Source organism: Polypterus senegalus, chromosome 7 (genome assembly GCF_016835505.1).
Source record: "Polypterus senegalus isolate Bchr_013 chromosome 7, ASM1683550v1, whole genome shotgun sequence".
Lineage (NCBI taxonomy): Eukaryota > Metazoa > Chordata > Cladistia > Polypteriformes > Polypteridae > Polypterus > Polypterus senegalus.
Window position 1 is genome coordinate 181,572,380 of NC_053160.1, and position 26,676 is coordinate 181,599,055.

Here is a 26,676-nt window from a genome sequence, read left to right on the forward strand (position 1 = left end):
CCACATGAGTTTAGAAACTCACACCAGCCGTGATTCTTTTTAAAGGTAAAGTGCAGGTTAATTTGTATTATGTATTTTACTTTATATTTTGTCTTAATCATTTTTATATGAATAGTTTTGGGTTGTGGAACGAATCATCTGAGTTTCCATTATTTCTTATGGGGAAATTTGCTTTGATATACAAGTGTTTTGGATTGCGAGCACGTTTCCGGAACGAATTATGCTCGCAAATCGAGGTTCCACTGTACAATTAATATGTATCTATTATAACTTGACCAGAAATGATATTTCGCTTTTGATTTCCACTTATTATCTGTGAATGTAAGCAGAAGATCATCTCTCTAAATTGTTGTAGGGTCCTTAAGAGAGAGTCGCTTTGTATATGATGTCTTAACTGGTAAACTTCACGCCTTGTAGTAAATCTATAAAAGATTAAGAGTATACTTTTGAAAAATAAGATATATTATATTGAACAAAATATGTAATTTTCAATGAATGAAAATGTTTCTGTAACAAGCTGTACTTATCAAAGAGCTATCTGAATAGCATAAATGCACACTAGCCTAATATTATTTCATTTTTTGGGTGGGTGTCATTCTGTTATGATGCATATCATCCAAGCTGTCATTATTTAGAAATGTTCATTAAACTTTTTAAAAGTGTGATGTATTGATTAATAGATTAGTGGATTTATAGCTGAGTAATACAAGCATAATTGAATATGTAATAACCTTTCAAACGAGAGTGGACTTCATCTATGCTACGGTCCAGTAAATTCTCTTTTACGAAACTCGCATCCGGCATTATAGGAACACACAACAGACGATGCGGAGAGGTAAACACTACACTTGTTTTCCATATTAATTCATTCAGATGCACATTAAGAGATGCAGCGAGTGTCAGATTCCTTCTACCTGAGCATCTATTAGTCTCAATCATAGACATCTCAAAAAGTGGTTTTCTCAAGCAAAGAAATTTCTTGCTCTAAAGAAAGTACTTAGTGCACTGCCAGAAGGGACTACAATTCTGTGTATCGTGTAACTGTGATTCTTACATGTCAGTATTTGTAAAACACTCTGTTGTTTACTCTGTAAACAAACATATAATTTTAACATAAGGTTAACTTGAACCCTAAAATCTTTTGACAATAACATAGATCAATATATTTATAATGAACTGGATAGGCTGGAGAAGAAATACTGCATACAGCATCTTATCACTGGTGTGCAAACCAACCTTTTCATCTGAGCTTTCCCTTTGAATTCTCTAAATTAATCTTCACCCTAATTAGTAATATAATGCCACCTCCAGATGCTCGGACACTGATGAGGCACGTATCACACTAAACAGATCATAAAAAAGAAAAAATGTGACTATCATCTTTTATAAAACCTTGTTGAGTTGTTTGCAATAGTAAACGGCAATACCTTCCCTTTTCTGCAAAAAGTCACCAAATGATTTCCTCAGAATCATTAAGTATGTGTTTAGGAGAGAAAATGATCCATACAAGATGCATTTTAAAACACATTCATTTTTGAGAAAAACCATACACACTAACAAGCTTTCTGCATTTTTTTTTTTGGTAATACCTAAATTTCCAAGGCTTCTTGAAATATCATTACTCTACAAAAACTGGCTTGCATCTACTCTGTGCTCTCGAAATATTCACCCAGCAAAGATTTTAAAGAGCAAGCAATTTTGGACAAGCTGCAACTTGACCGTGTAGTGTTTGAATGGTCTTGAAAATGTGAAAGTTCTGTAAATGAAACACTTTGTTCATGCTTTGTGGTGAACATAATGGCTAATAACTTGCTAAACTCACTTTGTTCAATATATGTGATGCATCAGCAGCAATAATTTCTGCTAAAAATGAGAGCTTGGTAGCATCTCTCTTATGTATTTCAGTACCCTGCGCCTGCACTCAGTGAAAAGTGCTACACAAAAATAAACTGCATTGAATCGACTGTATGGATGATGCAATTAAAATAACACATGTTCAATACTTTTGTACTTATGATAAGATTTACCATTAAATACTTTATTCTTCAAAGCATTGCTGGTTTAAAAACAGAAATGCCAGCTCTAGTAAGTCTATAGAGAAACAGAATAAACTAGAATGTATGCATTGAGTATTTTTAATGACAGATAGATAGATGTGTAAGGCACTATCTCATCTCTATATATAATCTTCATTTGGGTCTTGATCTTTGTTTGTCCGTGAATGAATTAGAAGAAGAAGCACTAGATGGCAGTAGAGAAACAGCTAAAACATAGGCATTGCATTAAGAATCTCCTCCAGGCTTATACTACTGAAGACTGTAGTACGCCAGTCACACCTCAAAACACAGACATTCAAACTAAACAAATTTGTGTGTTTTAAATTAACTAAAGAGATCTTCATTTAGATCTTAATCTTTGTTTGTCCGCGAATTCCACGCATGCGTAGACCACCTTCCAGTTTAGTACGTTGTTGTTAATCACGGATGTCAACAATGTGCCAGAATAATGAAAGGGGTGGTGAACAGTGTTACGCTGGTTAGCTCCTGAGGCCTGGTTCGAGAATGAGATTGCCGAAGAGTAAAAAGTATGTGCCTACGTAACATATGAATGAAAGACAGTGGGTAAAATGAATGACAACGTAACAGCACGCTCTGGAAATTATTATTGTTACGTTGTAGCCGGCGAGTACTGCGTGTCTCACATTTGTACCGTGGTTTGCTCACATGTCAGTGAAGTGATCCCTATTTATGCTTTAAAGAGCCTGGATACCTATGTGTCCCCCTTTTATAACCATTGCTCTGTGTATATTGCCTTACTCTTTGGATTGCCACAAAGCAACCTGCGAGATTGGAGAAAGGTTGAGAAGACATCGTGAGAGGAAACGATAGCGTCGTGAAAACGAGACGGACTGTGAATGGACAGAAGCAGAAATGCTCCTACACCACCACATAATTACTATTTGGACAGTGATTCCGAGTTGGCTGTTCCTATCGAATCAATGTCCAAGGTTTTTCTCTTGTAATTTTGTTTCCCTTATAAAAAATCATAATGCTGTGCGACGAAGGGCCCAGTTCACGACTGGCAGCCCCATTTAAACAGGTAGCCCTTCACAGACAACTTTAACACGCGCAACCTAATTGGGCGCACATGGCTAGTGTAATATATGGAGCCCAGCCGGGACGCCCAGGAGGACCGGAGGAGGGCTTGTACCTCCTCCAGACTGCGAGGGTGCGTCCGCCCTGGTAATGTTGGGGGCCACGGGTAAAGGGCTTGGAAGCCCAGCAGTGTAGGGACCCGTGGCCACCACCAGGCGGCACCCCTGTGCCTGAACAACCCTGGAGCCCAGCACTTCCTGGTGTGGGGGAAGACGACAGGGGACACCCGGACGGCTTACGGGTGTGCAGCCGGCACTTCTGCCACACTGGGGCGTGTCAGCGGAGGAGTGCCGGGAAGCAGCTGGAGCCCATCCGGGTTCCTATTTAAGGGGCCGCCTCCCTTCAGTCAATAGCGGAAGTCGGGTGGAAGTGGACAGAGCTGGAGAGAGGACTGGAGGCGGTCAAGAGAGAGAGGCACGAAGGACTGTGTGGCCTGGACTTTGGGGGATCGGTGCTGGAGGCACTGGGGGTGCACGTGTGGTCAATTTGTAAATAATTGTAAAATAAACGTGTGCTGGGTGAAATTAAGATGTCCGCCTGTCTGTGTCCGGGTTCAAGTCCACAATATATATATATATATATATATATATATATATATATATATATATATACACACTGTATATATGAGAGAGAGAGGGAGACGTGCAGCATTGTTCATTATGTCACTCAGTTTGGTTTTAATTCTCTCCTTTGCTGTAACCTCCAGGGGTCCAGAGTGTGTTCCATAACTGAGCCTGCCCTTTTATTTAGCTTGTTGAAGTGATGTGATCGGACCAGCACACCACAGTGTAGACAATCACAATGGCCATCACAGAGTTTGAGAAGATATCATTTCCCCCATTAAAGGAAAAAAGAGCCTGCCTTGCCCTTTCTTATACAATTCCTCTGTATTCCAAGACCAGTCCAACCTGTCATTAATGTGGGACCTGCCAAGTACCAGTAGGAGTGGACCACCTCTACATCCACTCTATGAACAGTGACCAGACATAGAGGCCTTATGGTTTGGCGAAAGTCAATAGGCAGTTCCTTGGTTTTGCTGATGTTAAGGTGCAGACCATTCTCTTTGCACCAAGAAACAAAGTTAGCATTGTTTTTGTATTTTTTGGATATCTGATTCATTTGTTCTAAAGGGAACTTTACCAGTCCATTTAGAGGTCATGTGACTTTCTTAATTCAGGATTCATACAACCACACCATCATTCTCACTACTCTTGAAACTAATGCCAGTTGGAAACTGGATCCTTAATTTATAAAAGCTTCTATCTTATGCATTTAATTTCTACTGTAAATCTATCATAAATAATATCAGAAGATGGGCTTCTGAACAACATCCTGTCCCGTAACCTGCAACAAAACGTAGCCTAGATGTTATCCCATGAAACTCAAAAAATCCAGAAGGTCTATTGCTGAAATGCACACATTTAATCAGCAATGCCAACACCAGGGACATATCTTGTAATTTCTTTTATGTTCCTTCCTTGGGAGAATAAAGACTCGGCCAATGAAAATGTACTTATTATCCACCCATGAGGTTGATGGAGACATTAAAGGAAACAGCTATGCCATATGTTTGACTAAAACTTGTCAAACAGCATAGGGATTAAAAGAGTTACAAGTGGGAGGAAATTGGATACTCTATCCTAAAGCGTTCTGCTTTTAAGGGGGAAAAAAGTAACATCAAACAAAATCAAAAGAATTAACCAACAAGACACTTGGCTTTGTTTTACTGTACCATCTTGTGTCTTCTGCTATGGAAACTATCCCCTTGACAACTGTTTTGCTGTTTTATCAAACCAACCTAGTAATCAAATATAATTTTTAAAATACCCACATAGCTGTGCTTAACTGGATTGGATGGTCAGAATTTTAAAATGAAAAATAAAATCTGCTATAACCCCATGGGATTTAAAATCTGGTATATTGAACAATGTATTAAAAACTATGCATTTTGATTGCTGAATGCCACCTTAAAGCTCTTGTGCCCCATGTTCAACTAACACTTGACGATTTTTCTTGTTCTCATAAGGTTTTCTCTAGGGATTACAAGTTTTAATCACTGCTGCAATTCTGGTTGGCAGATCAAATGCCATTTCGAACCTGGCATCAGAATCTTCCTGTTTGTGAGTGCTTTGAAATGTACGTGAATCCTATCGAGTGGGGCTTTCTCCCTTTCCACCTACATTCAACAAGGGCCTTATGAAATTATTCAGACTCTTCACTTTTTGACATTTTGTTATGCTGTAGCCTTATGGTAAATTTATTTAAATACATTTTTCCCCCCATGAAGCAAAACTCAATACCCAAGAATGATAAAGTAAAATATCCCTGTGACACAAGTATTTAGACCTTTTCCTCAGTACTCAGTTGAAGCCTCTTTGGCAGCAAATCCAGCCTGGATTCTTCTTGGGGTTGACATGCCAAGCTTCACACACCTGGATTTGGGGATTGTTCTGCCATTCTTCTCTGCAGAACTGTCAGGATGGACAGATATTATCAGGGCTCTCGGGATATGTTTGATTGGGCTCAAGTCTGGGCTCATGCTGGGCCATACAAGATCTTCCCCAAGGCTGTGTTGTTTCTGCTTTGAGACTAGAGTCATCGTAGTGTTGAAAGTGAATATCCAGCCCAGTCTGAGGTGCCGAGTGCTGTGGCGCAGGTTTTTTTGTTAAAGATATCTCTGACAGTTGTTCACGTTGAAGTTTCTCACATCTCCACACAGGTTCTCTGGAGCTCAGTCAGAGTGATCATCAGGTTCTTGCTCACCTCTTTTTACCAAGGCCTACCTCCTCTTATTGCTCAGCTTGGCAGGATGACCAACTCTAGGAAGAGTTGTGTTTGCTCCAAATTTCTTACAATGATGAGTAACAGAATGAGATACACCTGACCCAAAGCAAAAGGTCTAAATGCTTGTGTCATTTTTGCATTTTATTTTCAATATAATAATAATAATAATCATCATCATCAGGTTAGGTCTGAACCTCTAAAAGCTGGAACTTTTAATTTCACTAATAGACACCACATTGTACATATCTATGTGTGAAGAAATGCTTGTTAAATTCTATTTCTAGTGCACATTTAACTTGCATATCTTTGTTGAAGAAATCACCTTAAAATATGCTTGTTGTCATCAATTGAAATGATTCTCTCTCATGACTTCTTACTCTGTCAAGAGTCAAGTCTTTCGGTTTGTCCTCAAAGGTCTTACCCCTCAATCTAGTCACCTTTCCCTACATGTTGACCAGTGTTGGTTTGTCCTCTTTTAAATATGTTGACCAGAACTGCATGCAACATTTCACGTGCAGCCTCACAAGCAAGTCAGACAGTTTTAATAGTAACTGTAGGTATGTTTCAAATTACAATAACAACAAAATAAAACCAAAACTTTAAAATATGAAACTTATGTGGACGTTTTGTTATGTTACAACCTTATGCTAAAATCATTTAAATTCATTTTCGCTCATCAACATATTAGACAAGGCTGAAATGAAAGACAAGATGGTTCCACAAAGTACGGACACATGGCGGAGACCCTATATCAATTCAAACCTTTTATTTATTGTTATCTTTCTGAACTGTTGCTTACAGCTTTGACTGTGAAGTTATACTGTAGGATGCACTGAGTAAATAAAGCTGAAAAAATATTTGTGTGTGTGTTTTAATTTTAGGCTGTAATGCAATACAATGAGAATATTTTCAAAGGGGGCGAGTCTTTTCTATACCCACTGCATACTAAATGGGAGTGCATGTGAATGGGCCTTGTGATGGACTGACACACTGCCCATCCATCCATCCATCCATCCATTTTCTAACCCGCTGAATCCGAACACAGGGTCACGGGGGTCTGCTGGAGCCAATCCCAGCCAACACAGGGCACAAGGCAGGAACCAATCCTGGGCAGGGTGCCAACCCACCGCAGGACACACTGCCCAGAGTTTGTAATTGTTTGACATCCAGTTTTGCTGGGACAGGGCTGAAGTGGATTAACTGGGTTTAAAAGTAGTGTTATAATAAAAGTCCATTTCTGTTACATGAATCGCCATCCTGCAGCAAAAATCTATGCTGTTTTGCAGTACTATTACAGATCTCTGGCAGCTCTGCTTACTTTTTTCTTGCCTTTAATTACAATGTGATCTTTATTAGCGAAGTAGCTTTCCTACTAGAGGAGACCGAAAATGTGTTATTTTATCTTTAAGAATGTTTTATGCATTCTTCAAAAGCATCTGTTTCGTTTTAGAAATATTACATGGAATGACTCCTGCTGCTACCCTCCACTTTGAAGCCGAATTACTTTTTGGCTTGTTGTTGGAAAAGTCAGCATTGCTTCTCTTACTCATGTTTTGGGAAATAAATAAGCAGTGTTACAAATATTTCTAAAATGTTTTGGTATGCCTTCTGACATGTTGTATACAGCAGATACGTCTATAGTTAAGCTGCCACAAATAGTACAAAAAACAAATGATAAGAGCCAAAATCCAAGAAATAATTTAAAAGAGACAGTACTCTATCTTTCCAATCTCACATTAATAACACCACCCGGTCTGCTTACTTCCACTTACGTAATATTAATCGCATTCGCCCCTCCGTCACTCCCCATACCACTGCCATTCTTGTTCATAGTCTTGTTACTTCTCGGCTGGACGATTGCAATTCACTCCTCCTTGGTCTCTCTAATAAATCTCTTCATAAGCTTCAGCTAGTCCAGAATGCTGCAGCACGCATCATTACTCAAACCTCATCTGTTCACCATATTACTCCGGTTTTGCAGCAACTTCATTGGCTCCCGATTAAGTTTCAAATTGATTTTAAGATTCTGCTCTTAACATTTAAGGCCATTCATAACTTCGCCCCTCCATATCTGTCTGACCTTCTTCATGTTGCCATTCCCTCCCGTAACCTTAGATCCTCTTCCTCCATCCATCTGACCGTCCCTCTCGCCCGTCTAACCACCATGGGGAGCTCCCAAGCTCTGGAATTCATTACCTACCGAGCTTAGAAATATCAAATCATATTCATCCTTCAAATGTAAACTTAAAACGCATCTGTTTAAAATGGCTTTTTCTTTATAATTACAGTGGTTATGTTTGGTTTTAATTTTTATATTTTTAGTTAAAACAATTTTAATGTTTTTAGTTGTTTATAAGTGTGTCTTTTATTTATTTATTTATTGTTTGTTTGTTCAGTGTCCTTGACTTCTCAGAAAGGCGCCTTGTATAAATAAAATGTATTATTATTATTATTATTATTATTAAATACTAATGATTTTATTACTCTGCAAAAAGGCACAGTGGACACTGATCCAATGTCATGTGATCTAATATCCGTGCCGAGTTTGTACATTCTCACCTTGTTCGCAACTTCAAACGTGCAGGTTCTATTAAGTGTCTATAGTAAACTTCTACTCTGAGTGTGGCGGTTTGAAAAAGTGCTCACCATGAAGGACTGGCATTTACTTTTGTGCTTAAGCCTAATAATGATGGCACAATCACTAGTTCAGTGTGACCCTGAGTTGTATTAAGCAGCTTTGAAAGTGTTATCTTCTTATTACTATAGTAGCTTAAACAAGTAACTAAATTGTACCACTGTGCTGCTCGCCTACATTCCTTGTTAAATGAGAGTAAATCAATAATTATCTGTGCTTCTGTGATGTTGTTTGGGTTGGATATAAAGCTTTCCTTGTGTCCATGTGGAAAAATGATGTGTCTGTGGTCACAGCGGTGAAGAGTCAACCTTAATCAGTCAGCTTCTCTTGTTGTTTTCTAGGACTAAACATGGCTGCTTCACTCAAGAGCAGTGGGCTGAAGGAGCTTAAATTCTGGACACATTTTTAGAACGTCATTGAGCACTGGGGAAATTCGTAAGGACTGAAAAATAGCAAACAGTACCTTATAATGTGAAAAGGGTGATCAGCAGATCCAAGTAACTACAGGCCAATAAACTTAACATGTATCACAGTAAAATTAGGAAGGAATTATTGAGGAAAAGATCACGCGACACATTTCAAGAACAGGAGTTTCAGCATAGTCTTAGACAAGGAAGGTTGTGTTTCACTAATATGCTAGAATTCTATGAGAATGCAACAGAAGCACATGATCCTAGAGGTTTACATTATCCATCCATCCATCCATTTTCCAACCCGCTGAATCCGAACACAGGGTCACGGGGGTCTGTTGGAGCCAATCCCAGCCAACACAGGGCACAAGGCAGGAACCACTCCCGGGCAGGGTGCCAACCCACCGCAGAGATTTACATTAGCGGTGAACAAATATGACAAATTAATAATTGATGATTATTGCCTTCGACATTGTAATTGTGATTATTAATTTCAATTTATAGGACAACAATGAAATATGCTCCTTGATTTGCAAGCTGTATATACTGTATTCTGTTTACACATAGTACGGCAGCCACTCCATTTTGTAAGGAACTACTTAAAAAATGTTAACATTAAATTTTTAATGGCACAGTGGCAGCGCTGCTGCCTCACAGTTAGGAGACCTGGGTTTGCTTCCTGGGTCCTCCCTCCCTGCGTGGAGTTTGCATGTTCTCCCCGTGTCTGCGTGGGTTTCCTCCCACAGTCCAAAGACATGCAGGTTAGGTGCATTGGCGATCCTAAATTGTCCATGGTATGTGCTTGTGTGTGTGCCCGCCCTGCGGTAGCTGGCGCCCTGCCCGCAGTTTGTTTCCTGCCTTGCGCCCTGTGTTGGTTGGGATTAGCTCCAGCAGATCCCAGTGACCCTGTAGTTAACATATAGCAGGTTGGATAATGTACAGATAGATTCAATTTTTAAGCACTGCATTATTTGAAAAATTAAAAAAAAACAGTGTTTAATAATGTTTCTTTTTATTTTTACAATAAAAATACAGCACACATAAAATTTGCATGACTGGTTTTAATGCAGTAAATAGAGTAAATTACTTCTAAACAAATATTCATAAAATACCGTTCAAGTTTTGATCAAAATAAAGGTTACAATTTAAAAACTAGCCATCACTACCATTCACCATTCAAGAGGTAATGGGGAGTCACAGTGGACTCATCGCTATGTATATCAAGGCAGTGCAGAGAAGGGATCAAGAAAGCAAATGAAAGGTTGAGAGGTTAAATATCACGAATTGTGGAGCAAAAATCAAAGGTTGTTTATGCTTAAGTTATAATACACACTGGTGAGGAAGGCATAGAAAAGTCTAGAGAAGAAAGACCGGGCTTAATTCCAGGACTGAAAGTTACAGTATGAGCTATGAGGAAAGATTAATGGAGCGGAACCTTTTCAGTTTATGCAAATGGAGATTAAGAGATGACATGATTAAAGTTACTTTAATTATTAAAGGAATCAGTACAGTAGATCCCAGCTGTACTTTAAAATAAATTATTCAACAAGAACACGGTTGGAAGCTTGTTAAGGGCAGATTTCAGACTTCACACAAATGTTAGGAATTTTTCCTTCATACAAAGAAACAAAGGCGTATTGAATAAAATACCAACTATTGTGGTGGAGAGTACGACTTTGATGTTATTTTGAAAAATGTAGGTCAATAGGATGGATGAACTTGTTGGGCTGAACGGTCTATATCTATCTATCTATCTATCTATCTATCTATCTATTGTTGCAGTTCTTCTGACATTCTAAAAAGGTAGGCAGAAAACATACTAGAATGTCCAAATGCACAGAAAAGAAATATAGATAATGGAAAGTAAAGAACAAAAAGAACATCTGTTGGCTCTAAACACATGACAAGAGATACACATCCAACTAAAATAACTATAAAGCTATGAATGGAGAAGAGAGGAAGGCTGCTATGGTGGTGAAAGCTGGAAGAGTCCTGAAGTTAGGTAAAGAAACTGGTTTATGTACAGTATTATATTACCACAGAGGAAGTCTGTGCTCAGGATTGTGTACTCTGCCCTGAGCTAGAGGTAAGCACAGGATGGCTGCAGATGCCACAAGGTGACATAAAATAAGCACAATAATAATTGCTAACTCAGAAATACTGGAAAGATGACTGCCTTTGCCATTGGTGCCTTGAGAATGAATACATGATGGAAAGGTAATTAGACCTCATAAGCATTCCAGGATGTAGTGGCTGAATTGCGGACACAAAGTATAAACAGTAAGTACTTACTTATTTGAGTTGCGCAAAAAATATTGAATAGCTGTTTACAATGTAGTAAAAACTTTCAACAGAAATTAATAATCCACTACATTGAATGTCAGTAGGGTATTTTAAATCTGACGAATGAGCCACTGTTCTGATGGCAAAACCCATTGAGTGGGTCAGCTGTTGCTTTTACCAGATTGAAGAGGAAAAGATCATTCAACTGTCTTAGCTGTTAAGAGGCTACGTTATCATTATGGTTTAGTGCTATAAGCAAGAGTGATCCACTATTCATCACCACATCCTTCAGTGTCTATTACGGGAAAATACAGAAATTAACACACAAGGAAAAATAAATAATGAAATCGCATAACACTAGAAATGAGTGTTACATTTTATTTTGAGACGAATGGGACTTCGGAAACATAGGTAACATGAATTATCAACTGTGTGTAATTCCTTATTTTAATGACCAATTTATTTATTGAAGAATTAATTATTAATCTAATTTATTTATAGGATGCAACTATTAAAAATATGTGGCATAGTGATCAAGGCTTTGTTAACCCTGAGTTTGTGAGTTCAAGTCCTGTAACTGATACTGTGCGACCGACCCTGAGCAAGCCACTTTATGTGTTTGTGCTAGAACTGAGAAAATAATTGTACCTTAAATATTGCAATCTGCATTGGATAAAGGCACCAGCGAAATAAGATATAATAATAAGAATAATAATGAAACCATAACGAAAAATGAAAATAAATTTGTATGAAAAAATAGAGAATAAACAATGCTTACAAGTACATTTATAAGCCAGATACAAAAGCTGTGGAAAAAGTTAAAAACAGAAATTAATTGTAAAGCGTATTTTATGTTAGCATGGATGGTTGACCTTATGTGTTTTACTTGCAAATTCCAAAACCAATAACTATTATGTATTATTTACTATTTTGAATTAATTTTATTTATTTTCAAATTACAATCAAGTTAACGTCTAACCTGGCAACTTAATCAGCAGAGATTATTTAAATAAGGCAAATATTTTCTACCTTTGCCAATAAGCCAATTCAGAAGCAAACAAATTCCAAGTGAGAGACACTAAGCTGGTATCACATTACACAACCTGCAGTTGGAGGGGATGTCAAATTTAATGACAATGGTTGCTGATCTTGTCACCTGAGGATGTCAAATTAAACGGCTAGAATAGTAGGGGACACCAAAATACTCAACGCCATTACAACTTTTCAGCACAGTTTCACATTTCCAAAGTATCGCAAGCTCGCCCTTTTATCTGACAGCCAATACCTTTCGCCAGAACGTGCTAGTGCTATACAAATGTTTCAGGTATGAAGAGTAAACTCTGCCTTTTATTTTTTTAACCATTTTATATATACAAATAGAAATATACATATAGAAATACTTTAAACAAACACGACTGACTGCATAGAAATATACATACAGAAATACTTTAAACAAACACGACTGACTGCCAGGATACCCTGTACCCTCTCACTACCTTGTACTACAAACAGGATAAAAAAAGAATGGATTAGTAAATAAACTCATATTAAAATGTTTCTCAACCAACACTATAAACATAATGGGGGTAAATAAGATATTAACACTAGAATTACCAGAGCCTACCAAAAAACTCGTAGATCCGTCGCACCTTAAATCGCTTCGCACTTCCCTGTCAGCGTCTTTTGTCCTGTAAATGTGTCGATAAGCAGCAAGCAGCCTGCTATCACATCCCTGCACTCCGCATAGTTTTCTCAGCTCAAGTCTGTTTACCTGCGTGTCAGTTGCTTAGAGTTGTATAGAGTGAGAAGTCAAGCAAAATGACACCTTTTATAAATACTGTATCGTTATTTGGAACACTTCATTTCACATGTGTTCTGTGTCAACAACGATCTATGTAAACACATCGTTAAAACAGAAACGTTTTTCATGTTTTGGTAATAATTGACAAAATGTAGACATGAAGTGTATAATGTGTGAAGCCTTACATGAAATGCAAGTGTTCCAAATAACGATACAGTATTTATAAAAGTTGTCATTTTGTTTGACTTCTCACTCTCTACAACTCTAAGCAACTGACACGCAGGTAAACAGACTTTAGCTGAGAAAACTGCTGTGCGGGGTGGGAGGATGTGATAGCCGGCTGCTTGCTGTTTGCTGCTTATCCACACATTTACAGGACAAAGACGCTGATGGAGAGGTGAGAAGCGATTTAAGGTGGGACGGATCTACGTGTTTTTTCGTAGGCTCTGGTAGTTCTAGTGTTAAAAAATATATCATTTTAAGGTGGAGTAGTAGTTCTAGTGTTAAAAAATATATCATTTTAAGGTGGAGTATTCCTTTAAGCACATAAACCGGTTATATATTAATATATTTTATGAGCCATATTCTTTTGTACATGATGCTTTAATTTAAATAGGGAATAAAACTGGCAACAGGTGTCAAGCATTTCTATTGCTGGCATAACAGCAGGGAGAACTGTTCCAGAGTCAGCCATAAAAAGAAACAAATTCTTAACTATTTTTAATGTATGTGCAATTGTATACTTAACAAGGATTTACTTACCTGGAAGATATTTCAGTCTGACCCCTCAATTATATACTTAAAAAAGCACAGAGAGAATTGCTTGGCGTCTGAATGTAACTGATATGCAACTGTCGCTTCACAACACCTTCAGGAAGGCAGAAAGGCTAACAAAGATGTTTTATATCAGAATTAAGTTGTCATTCCTCTGTGACAGTTGTGGCTCTGATGTCATAATATGAAACCAAGAGTTCTCAACAAATTATTTAGTCAAAGCTACAACATATTTCTTTCATAACATTATCCAATGATGTACTTGAAATGTTCTCAGGCACAAAAGTTTTTAAAACCTAGTTTAAAAAAAAAAATACTGCCATGATTACAAAGCAGAGTCAGTGAAACTGTATCTAACACCTTATAAAAAACTACTGTGATTATTTTTCATTTATGGTATGAATGACAGAGAGAATATGACACATACTCCATACTGCAAGAAATGAATGAAGTCAAATGGGCCATATCTGTTGAAACAGCATGCAGATCTCATCTTATCCCAGAAGACAAATTTAAAGATAGCAAAGGTCATCCCACTAAAATACTTCAAAGAAAGTGAAGATATTTTGCACTAGTTGTTTATGTACAATGGTTTACATTTATTTCATTGATTCTGTTTATTAAAACAAGTCTACGTCATCTTTTTCCCATGAAAAGCTAAATGTAAAATGAATAAGGGATGAAGTTAAGGTGTAAACAGAAGACGACAAGCAGTTTTGTATTTTGTGACTGTTACCCTGAATGGCCCAGTGCCAAATAAATGCCTTCATTTAAACACTTTATTTAAGAACATCAGCTTATACCTTATTGAGATCGTTCCTACTGTTCCACCCTTGCTTCTTAAATACATTAACCATAAAGTCACAAATAATATTAACAATATGTTAATTAGCAGTAATGTAGAGCATTACAACCTAAATTAATTATATATATGTTTGTGAGTGGGTGTACAAAATAGTGTTACTGAGAAATAAAGGTGAGTTTTTTTTTCCTGTTTAGTTCAGTCAGGATCACAACCAGGACAGTTATGTAGTTGTTCACTAGCAATAATATTAAAGAATGAACAAATAAAAGGATGGGTGGCACAGTAGCCCAGTAATTATCACTGCTAGCTCACAGGTTCAGCATCCTTTCATTGAACCCCCATGCCAGATTGCTGTCCGTGTGGAATTTTTACAATCTTCTTTTGTCTTCACAGGCTTTCACCTGACATCCACAAAAACATGCCAGTTAGATTCAGTCTCGAACTGTAGGAGTGTGTGCAAGATGGTGTTCTGTGACAGACCGACAGCCAATGGAGCTTTGGAACCCTGCCAGTCTGGATAAAGATAGGGTCCTCCCTACATGGAATCTGCATGTTCTCTCCATGTCTGCATCAGTTCCCTATCACAGTGCAAAGCCATGCAGGTTAAGTGGATTGCTGATGTTAAATTGGTGCAGGTGTGTGTGTGTGTTCACCCTGTGATGGGCTGGCAACCTGTCCAGGGATTGTTCCTGCCTTGTGCCCTATGCTTGCTGAGTTAGACTCCAACGACCATCTAACCCTGCTCAGTATTACGCAGGCTTAGAAAATGGGTATGGTATGTTGTGCTATGTTAAGGCCATGTCACATTAGACGACTTTTCTAGCGATTTTTAGTTGCATACTACATTTACATAACAACAGTTGGAAACAGCTGCGATGTGCTCATGTGAGCAGGGGTTGCCAAGTCCGGGAAGCAGGTTTTCATTCTAACCCTTTTTTAATAAGTGCCCTGCTTGTGCTGCTAATTAACTTCTTGTGAATTCCTTTTAACAGACTTGTTTTTTAAGATTTGTTCCCTGGAATTTCTTCATCGTTCTTCTTAATTGCTTAATTTTTTTCCTTTAATGGCACCCAAACAGAAATGAAATGTGAAGTGAGTGGGCCAACAGAAGACCAACTAAGTCAGGGCCTCAAATGCCAACCTATTTCACTCCAACCAGCTGCTTAACTAGGCGCAGAGTCTTGTTAATTACACCAGTTCTTTAATTCCAAGGCTTGTTGCTCCTCTCGTGGTGCATTAGCTGACATTTCCGAAATTGCTGATGCTCTCTTTCTAAGAGCACTGTTACATTTTTTTGGTGTCCTGAACAGATTAACATTCCTGAGACCTTTATCGTTCTTTATTTTAAGATATTGTATGATGGACACCAGTTGTCTTGGCTCATTTTGTGTCTCATTATTGTTTGGCTGCTAATTAAGGAAAAAGAAACAATTAAGGGGTCTGAGTCTATAAGAACAAGTCAATTAAAATTAGTTCAAAAGAAGTTAATTAGCAGCAAAAACAGGTCACTCATTAAGAAAAGGGTTAGAATGAAAACCTGCAGCCACGGTGGCCCTCAAGGACTGGAGTTGGTGACCCCTGGTAAAGAGTGACACAACCAGAGACTCAGTTAGTGACTTGTGACTTGGCCCAAGAAAATCAAACAGGTTAAGTTGTAGGTGTGAGCTCTGCGTGCATGAGCTGTAACCAATGAGTACATGATGCAGTGACAAGGAATAAGGAATGAAGGTGTTTTGGACCATGCAAACAGAAGAAAACCTCTGCTGTCTGATGTCTTGTGTTTTACATACCATGCTAGGATGATAATAATAATAATAATAATAATAATAATAATACATTTTATTTGGAGCGCCTTTCAAAAAACTCAAGGTCACTGTACAATTAGGTTAAAAAAAATATATATATAAACATTCAATAACTAGAAAATTTAAAACCCCAATAAAACATCAGATAAAACACCAATAACAGTTACAGTGAATAAGCAATTTTGAACAAATAAGTTTTGAGACTAGCCTGGAATTGGTGAAGGGTAGTCATGTTCCTAAGGTAAGCAGGTAATGAGTTCCATAGGGAAGGTGCCGATCTGCTAAATTCTCGATATCCCATCGTGACAAGATGTGCTGGTGGATTATTTAAGTTGATGGAAGAAGAGGATCTGAGCATGCGAGAGGGTTTAGTGACTTGTAGGAGCTGTGAGAGATATGTGGGGGGCAAGATTATGAATGGCCTTATATGTAAGGACTAAGATTTTGTTGTTGACCCTAAACTTTATTGGCAGCCAATGAAGCTGCTGAATAACGGGTGTGATGTGATCAGAGTAGGGTATTTTGGTGATTATATGAGCAGCCGAATTTTGCACAAGTTCAAGTTTATGTAGTAACTTTTGGGGCAGACCAAAGAGAAGTGAGTTGCAATAGTCCTGGCGGGACGTGACCAAACTGTTGACTAAAATGGCAGTAGAGTGATTTGACAGAAATGGACGCAGGCGACTAATGTTTCGCAGGTGGAAGTAAGCTGCTCGAGTAACAGAACTGATGTGAGACTGGAAAGACAACGTGCTGTCCAGAATTACACCAAGGCTTTTTATCTGATCTGTACAGGTAACAGATGTGTTGTCTGTTAATACTGAGATCTTTGATGCTTTTGCTATTGCAGATTTCGTGCCCATAAGAAGCACCTCAGTTTTATTGGAATTCAACTGCAAGAAGTTAGAAGAGAACCAGGACTTAATCTCAGCAAGGCAATCAGTAAGTGAGGATGGTGGAAGCGATGCAGATGGTGAAGTTCAGATATATAACTGGGTGTCGTCTGCGTAACAATGAAAGTTTATCTTCCATTTACGAAAAATGACACCCAAAGGGAGCAGATAAATGATAAACAGCAAGGGGCCAAGGACAGAACCTTGAGGAACCCCAGATACTACAGGAGTGGGAGTGGAGGTACATGTGGAGGATGGCAAAAAAAGAGGCAGAAATCAATATTAAAGGAAGTATTCAGACAATTATGGTGCCCTAGCAATTCAAAATACAAACAGTACTGCCTGGTCATGCAAAATTCGCTTTCAACCCTTTTGATGTCAGCTCTGATGCAGCAGAGCTACACAGGCAACCATATTTGTGAACAGCATGTGCCTGGAGTTTTATTATAAATGGTTTTATCAACCTTTAAAAATAAATGCAGTCAAAAGGAGTCAACATTTTTGTCTGCAGTTCTCTCTTTAATGGTCTACAATGAATATGCATGAATAAGAATCACATTCTGGTTTTTAAATGTTGCTGCCAGAACCAAACACCACAGCTGCTGTGGCAGTAAAATGGAGCACATCAACTGGCCCCCTGTTAACTTCAAAATTATTCTGAGGTTTCTAAAGATCACCTGCAATGCCTCAAAAATCATGTACTGTGACTCACAATATTAGTATGACATGATTACGCCATCAAAGCCTGTGGAATACCTAGTATCATCAAGCTGTTCAAAAGACACGCTGCTTTATTTGTAGCATTTGCTCTCTAGGAAAGTATCATTCAAATTAAGGTTAAAGATACATTTTCCTATAATATCATTCCAATGATTCCTTTATAACTTCTTTTGTTAGAATATGAAAATCTGATTCATAGCATAATCACGTATTTTAATTATGTATTAATATTTGCATTTCAATGACAGTGGAAAGTGAAGGAGAGTGAATATCATATAAGACTCAATAATGAATAAATGAGAGTTGTACAGTTTTTTTTTTTCCTAAGAATTTCTGAATTACAATAAATGTATAAGCTGGTTAAATGCTGAAAATATGTAATGAATGAAATAAACAAAGATTACTGCGCAATGAACAGTGGCCCTTGCATATAAAGTGGAGGTTATAACAGATTATACAAAAGGTAAATGAAACGTGAGATCAATTGGCTGTTCAAACATCCGTCCATCCCGCTATATCCTAACTACAGGGTCACGGGGGTCTGCTGGAGCCGATCCCAGCCAACACAGGGCGCAAGGCAGGAAACAAACCCCGGGCAGGGCGCCAGCCCACCGCAGGGCACACACACACACACACACACACACCAAGCACACACTAGGGACAATTTAGAATCGCCAATCCACCTAACCTGCATGTCTTTGAGAGGAAACCCACGCAGACACGGGGAGAACATGCAGACTCCACCCAGAGTGGACCTGGGAAGCGAACCTGGGTCTCCTAAATGCGAGGCAGCAGTGCTACCACTGCGCCACTGTGCCGCTCTCTGTTCAAACAGCCCAACCTGTATTTTGGCATAGTAATAAAAAGGATATTTGTGTCTGCTTTGAAACCAAGAAAATAATCCACTGAGCATTACTGTTGGTATTTTTTGTCTGTTTTTGGTGCTGTATAGTTGCTACTAGCCAGTGGGAGACATGTAAGTAAGAATTTCAATACATCGTGTACCAACTTGAAAATGCATGTTTTCTCTACAGTGCATGACACAAACTCAATTGCATTACATTTGCCAATATTGTATTTAACTCCATAAAACAACACTGCATAAGAAAACAAAAACAAATTAGCTGTTGGAGGATAATAAACAGGACAGTATTTTCTACATTACTGTCTAGGACAGGGTTTGTTAAACTTTTTTTTTTTTCTTCGACCCAGTCTCCCCCTTCTTAGTATCTTCGAGACCCAAGTGAATGTAAATGGGGGAATCAAAGGTGTTTCGCTGCCGACAGGCATAGCTGAGAAATGTCGTGCGCTTAAACTGGCCACAGTGATCCACCATGAGACACTAAACTGTACGCGAGACCCTTCACCATCGAATACAACGTGTGTGAACCAAAAGCCAGCAACCCTGGAATCTATTGTTTAGGAGGCAGTGTGGCGTAGTGGTTAAGGCCTTAGACTTTGAGTTTCAAACCTTGAGACTGTCAGTTCAAATCTCACTACTGATACTGTGTGACCTTGAACAGGCCTGTGCTCCAATTGGAAAAACAAAAGATGTATCTGAAATGTTTGAAGCTGCATAAAGACATATATACAAATAATACATGAATAAATAGAATAAGTCTTGGTAGAAATCCTAAAATAGTTTTTTTTTTTTTTGCAAAAATGTTAAGTTTTCATTGATTATTAAGTTGTGATTAAACCCTGTTGCATTAAAAAAATAATTCAAAAGTGCTGCCACCACAAGGATCCAGGGTTTTGTATTCAAACACCATACCAGGTAGCTGTCTGTTAGGAGTCTGCATGTTCTTGAAACATCTACATGGGTTTTCCATTTGAATCCCCAAGACATTTAGATTAGGTTAAGTAGTGATTTGCAATTATCCCCATGAAAGGACTGATAAAGTCATGAGTGTGCTCTGTCAATGACTGGCATCCCGACCAGGACTTGCTCACTGCCACCTTGAAGCTCATGAAGCCAGGACATGCTGAGTTGAAATTGGTGGCTTTGAAAAATGTACAGATGTATGTAATCAGTGAACCTCTGCAAAAAACAACAATAGGATGAATAATGTTGATAAAACGTTTTCCTTCTTTTTTTCGAGGTAAATCTTGCTTTGCTATTCTTCCTTTGTTTTCTTCTCTATTGATTTTGAAGTAAATGGTTCTGTTATTATTATTTGTTTGACTGAGTAGTATATCACTATAATGTTCTTTTCCAAAATAAAAGAAAGTATTTAGAAAATGTTTACAGTTTAAGGTAATGACTTTATGCTATACTGGCAAAACTGAACATTGAGTACTGACTTCAGAATTGTAACTTTAACCATTGGAAAACCAATTTAAAAACATAATAATTCAAGAACAATGTCCTAATGCTTAAAAACAATCCAGATTCATACATTAGAATAACAGCAGTTCCAAAATGGAACCATAAAATCGGTACATTAAATATAAGTAAGAACAACAATAATAACAAAAATGAGTGCTTTCTGACTTCAGTTATTTAAATTTGGGCAAGACATAAGAAACAGACATTGTACAAGCTTCATGTGTGCCTAATTTGTGTGCTTTCCTGTGTAACTGAGACTTCATGTGTAGTATATTTATCCTGAAGATCAAATGACATTCAATTGTTATTAACTGCAGAATTTATATAAAATTAATAATTGATTAATTAATAATAATAATAATACGTCATCTGGTTGCTGGGACAACAACCAGCAACTCAACATCAGCAAGATATAAGATTGCTGATTGTGGTGTGCCAAGGAGTCACTGAGACCATTAGGATGTGGTACCTGCAGGCTCCACTCCACCACGGTGTGCTAAGAAGCGACTCTGGAGGTCCTATCTGCCCACTGCTATCTTGCAAATCAGTGCTTACCTTCCGATGTACTTGTTAAGTTCAATTTGAAATATCTGCACAATATACAGTATATCAATTCATTAATTTATTTATTTATCAATGGATTGATTAGCTGGCGATGTTATTGGTCTGGTGAGTCTACCACCTTGTTTTTCATGTTTCTGTTGTTGTATGCACCTGAATTTTCCAATCTAATCAAAGATGTTTTGCCAAAGGCTTTTAAATCTGTCAAGATATTTTGGTACCTCTCTACATAAAGCAAAGAGTGTATTATGGGATACACTATTCTCGTTATCTTGATTCTCTCTTCCTAGCATTCATAGGACCAAGCAATTCCACATTTCTTCAATCCTGTGATAGAGAACTGAGGTGTTCACATAGCAGGGATCCATCAGATCTGTTATAATAAAGGATGTCCACTGCAAAAGTTGCAGTGGTGATCCCAGCTGTTATTTCATTGAAAATTCTCCAACATAGTAACAGTAGTAGAAGCAGGTGTTGCCCATAATGTCAAAAAGATGTAGGGGCATCACAAAGCTACTTGAAATGTCATTTGCTCTTAACAGACTGACTGACAACACCGTAATACTGTTATACTGCACATATAATAGTCATTCATTCTAAAAATGAATATAAATCTATATATTTCTTTTTAACAATGCTGCTCAACCCCTCTCTGAAATAACATTGAGGACTTTCAGCTGAAGTGTGTCAAGAAACGCTAGTGGGGCTCCTCCATACCTATGGCAATATGTCTTTATAATCGCTCACTCTGTCCATGAATGCTCTTTTTTATCTTTAGCTATGTCATAAGTATTTCTTTCTTTTTAGTTACTCTGATGTGTATTTGAGAGGGATGTTGTTATTTGTTATAATATTTATTGATTGACATTTTGTAAAAATGCTAAATTTCCCCCTAGAGGCAAATAAAGTGCACACTCTATCTATCTATCTATAGAACAGTAATATTGTTATACATATAATGGTCATTCACTCTAAAAATGAATATAAATCTATATATTTCTTTTTAAAAATGCTGCTCAACCCCTCTCTGTCATAATAACATTGAGGACTTTCAGCTGAAGTGTGTCAAGAAAAGCTAGTGGGGCTCCTCCATACCTATGGCAATATGTCTTTATAATCGCTTACTCTGTCCATGAATGCTCTTTTTATCTTTAGCTAAGTCATAAGTATTTCTTTCTTTTTAGTTACTCTGATGTGGTGGGCTGGTGCTCTGCCCATGATTTGTTTCCTGCCTTGTGCCCTGTGTTGGCTCGGATTGGCTCCAGCAGACCCCCATGACCCTGTGTTCACATTCAGCGGATTGAAAAATGGATGGATGGATTATGGAAGGATGGATAGTTACTCTGATGTATACTGGAGAGGGAGGATGTTATTTGTTATAAAATTTATTTATTGAGATTTTGTAAAAAAGCTAAATTTCCCCCTAGAGGCAAATAAAGTGCACACTCTATCTATCTATTATATGAGCCTTTCATATCTATCTATCTATCTATTATATAGTGCCTTTTCTATCTATCTATCTATCTATCTATTATATAGTGCCTTTTCTATCTGTCTATCTATCTATTATATAGTGCCTTTTCTATCTATCTATCTATCTATTATATAGTGCCTTTTCTATCTGTCTATCATATAGTGCCTTTCATATCCATCTACCTATCTATCATATAGTGCCTTTCACATCTATCTATCAAAATGTTATCTTATTTTAATTTAAACCTTAACTGCACTTTAAAAAATAAAATGATTTCTTAAAATTCAAGATTCTGCTTAATAAAACAGGGGCAGACTTTTGAATTTCCTTGCAACATGAAACTGGATAAGTGGTTTAAAAATGGATGGATATATGTAATAATTTTGGAAAGTGTCAATAATGTTTCAAGAAAGATGAAGTTAAGAATGAAACACAATGTTTAATTAATACAAAAAAAATGCTGGAATGGAGCAGCAGTAATTCCACTTTTCTAACAGCAAAACAAATCAAAACAACCAAAAGCAGACATGCTGTATGTGTTTGCATTCACAAGAACATTTGGTCCCTGTTTGACATCAAAATCAGAAAGCCTGTTGGCTTGTCTTTTGACCTTCTGGGGGACTAATCATTGCAATCCACAATAAAACCCACATCACAACATAAAGACACCAATCACACCCTCCAATACTCCGATAACATGTGACTATGTTCTCAAACAGTCATTTACTTCGAAATAAGACACCTACCATAGCAAGTTAAGAGTTAAAGAGAATGGCACAGGGAGGAAGTTCAGAATATGGCACAGCATTTGTCATGCAAAAAGCAGTCAATATGGACATGCAAGCATGCAGTAATAATGAAAAGCAGAGGTTATTAACCTGGAAGCATAGGACCTGAGAATGTAAGAGCAAGTAAAGTGCATGAGCTCCTCTCCCGTGTCACCCAGGGATGCGAAACACTGCTGCAGCGTAGTGCAATGGGAGTGGGGGAAATACATTGTATCCAAGATATACAAGTATCTCCGCATTTGGCAGCAGGTATAACTGCAAAACAAGGGGAAGGAAGACAATATGTATAAAAAAAATAGCAGACGGAGTTGATTTTTTTTTTTTTGTTTGTGTCAGTGGATAGTTATAAAACATTACAAAAACAAAGACTACAGCTATATGGATGGACTTGATGGATAGAATAAAATTAAAATAAATTAACAATGTGTCAGGTCATATGCCACAGTAACACAAAAAACTAACTATACAGTATATACTCAAAAAAAAACCTAAACTTAGTTTTAAGAATTTGCTGATTTTATTGCAGGTCTGATCACAGACCAATAAACGACAGAAGGAAGAAAAACTGAGAGATTAAAAATGATTAAGAGTAGTGCTTTACTATTAGTGTTTGCCTGCAATTGCATTTGTAAAAATAAATCTTATATTTCATTTAACAAATTTACTGTAACATACCTTGAAATAATTATACTCAATTATGATAACCTTTTATAAGTTGATTTGGATAAATGTGTCTGTTAAGCAAATAAATATGAATATAAATGTATCAAGTTTTAATACAGTAACTCAAAGTTTGATATAGTAAATTGTTGGCTGAAAAATTGTAAGCATATTTAAATCATAATTGTTGAAGCTCAACACCATTATTTGGCAAGTTTGCTCTAATTTCTTATTCTTTGCCACTTATATAGCAGTTTTAGTTCTAGCATATTTACTTAAAGATATTGTAGTTGTTTTAATGCATACAGAGAATAGCACTGAACAAGGAGGAAATGTTTCAAATGTGATTTTGGTTCATGAGAATTATTTTTCTAATTTGATTTCTGATGTTTGCTTTTAACGCCCATGAGGCAAAGTGCTCAGGTTATGATGCATAGTGATTAATAAAGGAAAGGCTTTGGATTTACTAATACGAGTAAAGACATCTTTCAAAATACTGAAGATAAAATGCTAACATTGTAGCAAAAGTTACCAAATGTATGTAATTACGATGTGCCTGAAGAAATAAAATAAAATAAAAAAAAAAACTGACTTATTTCAACCCTGTGCCAATACAAATATATAATAATAAATACTACTCTAACATCTACTTATTCTGCTTTAAAATTCAGGTGTAACATTTGATATTACCAATCACATTTTACACAGGCATGAAATTTAGCAGAAATGCCAGATAAGGTTTTTAGCTGTTTTTCATTTTGAATTTCTTGAGGATGTCTGATGTCATTACTCCTATATTCTTTTCTGCAGTTGACTATGCCCTTGGAGTTTAGTAAATTATGTTTTCTCTTCACAGGTTGCCATTAGGAGATATCATTCAGCAAACATAATTTTCCTTTATATGCTGATAGCATTTTTAATTGCATTTAGCAAAACCCAAATGATACGTACTTAGTTGTTCAAGTTGGAAAAACATTTGTCCCAAAATACTTGGTTGGAGATATTTTTGATGGGCAATAATTTACAACTAAGACAACTAATCCAGGCATCATTTAGCTGCTGCCTTGGATACATATATGACCACCAGACTCCACATTTTCATATGTGTTATATCTGCTTTTGTTAGGAAGGCGGATCTTCTCTGAGGAATACTGTGAGTGAAACAAGGACCAAGTGATGAAAACACACCTCAAAATTCACACTTAAGGTTAAAAAGTTCAGAACTGAAGGTAAAAGCATCATGCAACCCGAACCAAAGGGCAAAACAAAAGAAGAAAGTCAAGGACAAAAATAGGTTCGAAACAAAAAGGCAAAACCTGACACTCGGGTGTACTTGAAGTAAAGTTAATAATTGCCAATTGAGATTTGCATAATACAAAGTGTATCAACCAAAGGTTAAAGAATAAAGGAAACACTGCCATATGTATATCATCACATCCTGTGACATAATCGGGGCAATGACTATGGTCATGTAACAAGCCATTTGATTAGCTTAAATAAAAACATAATAATAAATCTTTACTAAACACTATTCAAAATAAGTAAAATAAAAACAAATATATACAATTCAAATATATCCAGCAAAACAGTAAAATACTAACTAAACCAAAATACATGCATAAAACTTTTCAGTTATTACAGCTTTCTCCAATTTATAATTAATGCAAAATAAAGGTAATTTCTTAGTTTTCAAAGTACAGAATAACTAGTTGATTTGAATTATCAAGTAAAATTGACAACTGTAATGCTTTATCACCAAGATACAACATTAAAATCCATCTTTCCTAAGGTACAATTTATTTAAAACGTAGCAGCAAGAACTATGACAAGAATGAACCCCATAATCGTAAATTTACAGCATGCTATAAAATACTGTATTTGACTAACAGTATCATAATGGTTTACCATATAGAATATGTTAATGTCTGCATTCCAAGACATATATTGTGATCAAAAGAGGATGTCTTCCTAAACTTCACAGGATAAAATCCTATAGAAGTCTTTGGTGAAAATGTCTTCCAAAATTAGGGATGATCCTAACAATTTATTGAAATAAAGCTGAAGGCACATTATAGGAAATCACACCCTTATTAGAGCCATTGCTGCAAGTGTTAATAATAATTATAGTCACACATGTATGCATGGGAGACAGATTATGGGCTTGAATGCTTGTATTTTCCTGTTGGACCAGGGGTTGGCGTTGCCCTCTAACTCTTTCCCTTTTTCCCCTGCAGACCTACCGAAGAGCCAGCATCTTAAGTCCTCTTCTGGTCCTCAGAAGTCTCCACTTACCACTCCCTCTTGCGGTTCTTAGAAGCCTTTCATTGCCACTTCCTCTTCAGAGGATCCAGATCCCAGCTCCTCATGATGTCACTTCCGGTTCCGAGGACCACACCCATTTATTACATCATTTCCTATCTGTCGTAATATATTGCAGCCATTTTGTAACAAGCCTCAGTTCTGTTTGGATCTCGTCCACTAAAGACTCGTCACTAATTTCAAGTATACAGGGTGGGTCCCCAAACCTTTTTCTTTTGTCTTTGTGATTATTGTATTGTACTATACAGATATATATATATATATATATATATATATATATATATATATATATATTTTTTTTAGCATAGTTATGAATGGATTATGATTGGTTGTGACTCAGAATTGCAGGTCTCTTTATCTTCTTGGTGTTCCATGGTAGTCATTATGCTGGAGTGCGGTGACTCACTCATGTTGATTAACACATGCAAATAAGAATTTCATAATACACTTGATACTACTGACCCTACAAACACTATAAAC

General features: G+C 37.1%; 1 protein-coding gene across 4 annotated transcripts in view; it reads right to left on the minus strand.

The window, feature by feature from the left end:
• Positions 1–26,676, minus strand: part of dym (dymeclin) — a 462,962-nt gene that overhangs the window by 194,827 nt on the left and 241,459 nt on the right. The window contains exon 16 of one of the 4 annotated variants that reach the window (XM_039759679.1): positions 23,308–23,472. The exons of the other annotated variants lie outside the window; for them this stretch is intronic. Coding sequence (XP_039615613.1) covers positions 23,308–23,472 — 165 coding nt within the window. The remainder of the gene's footprint in view (positions 1–23,307; positions 23,473–26,676) is intronic. 4 annotated transcript variants of the gene reach the window in all.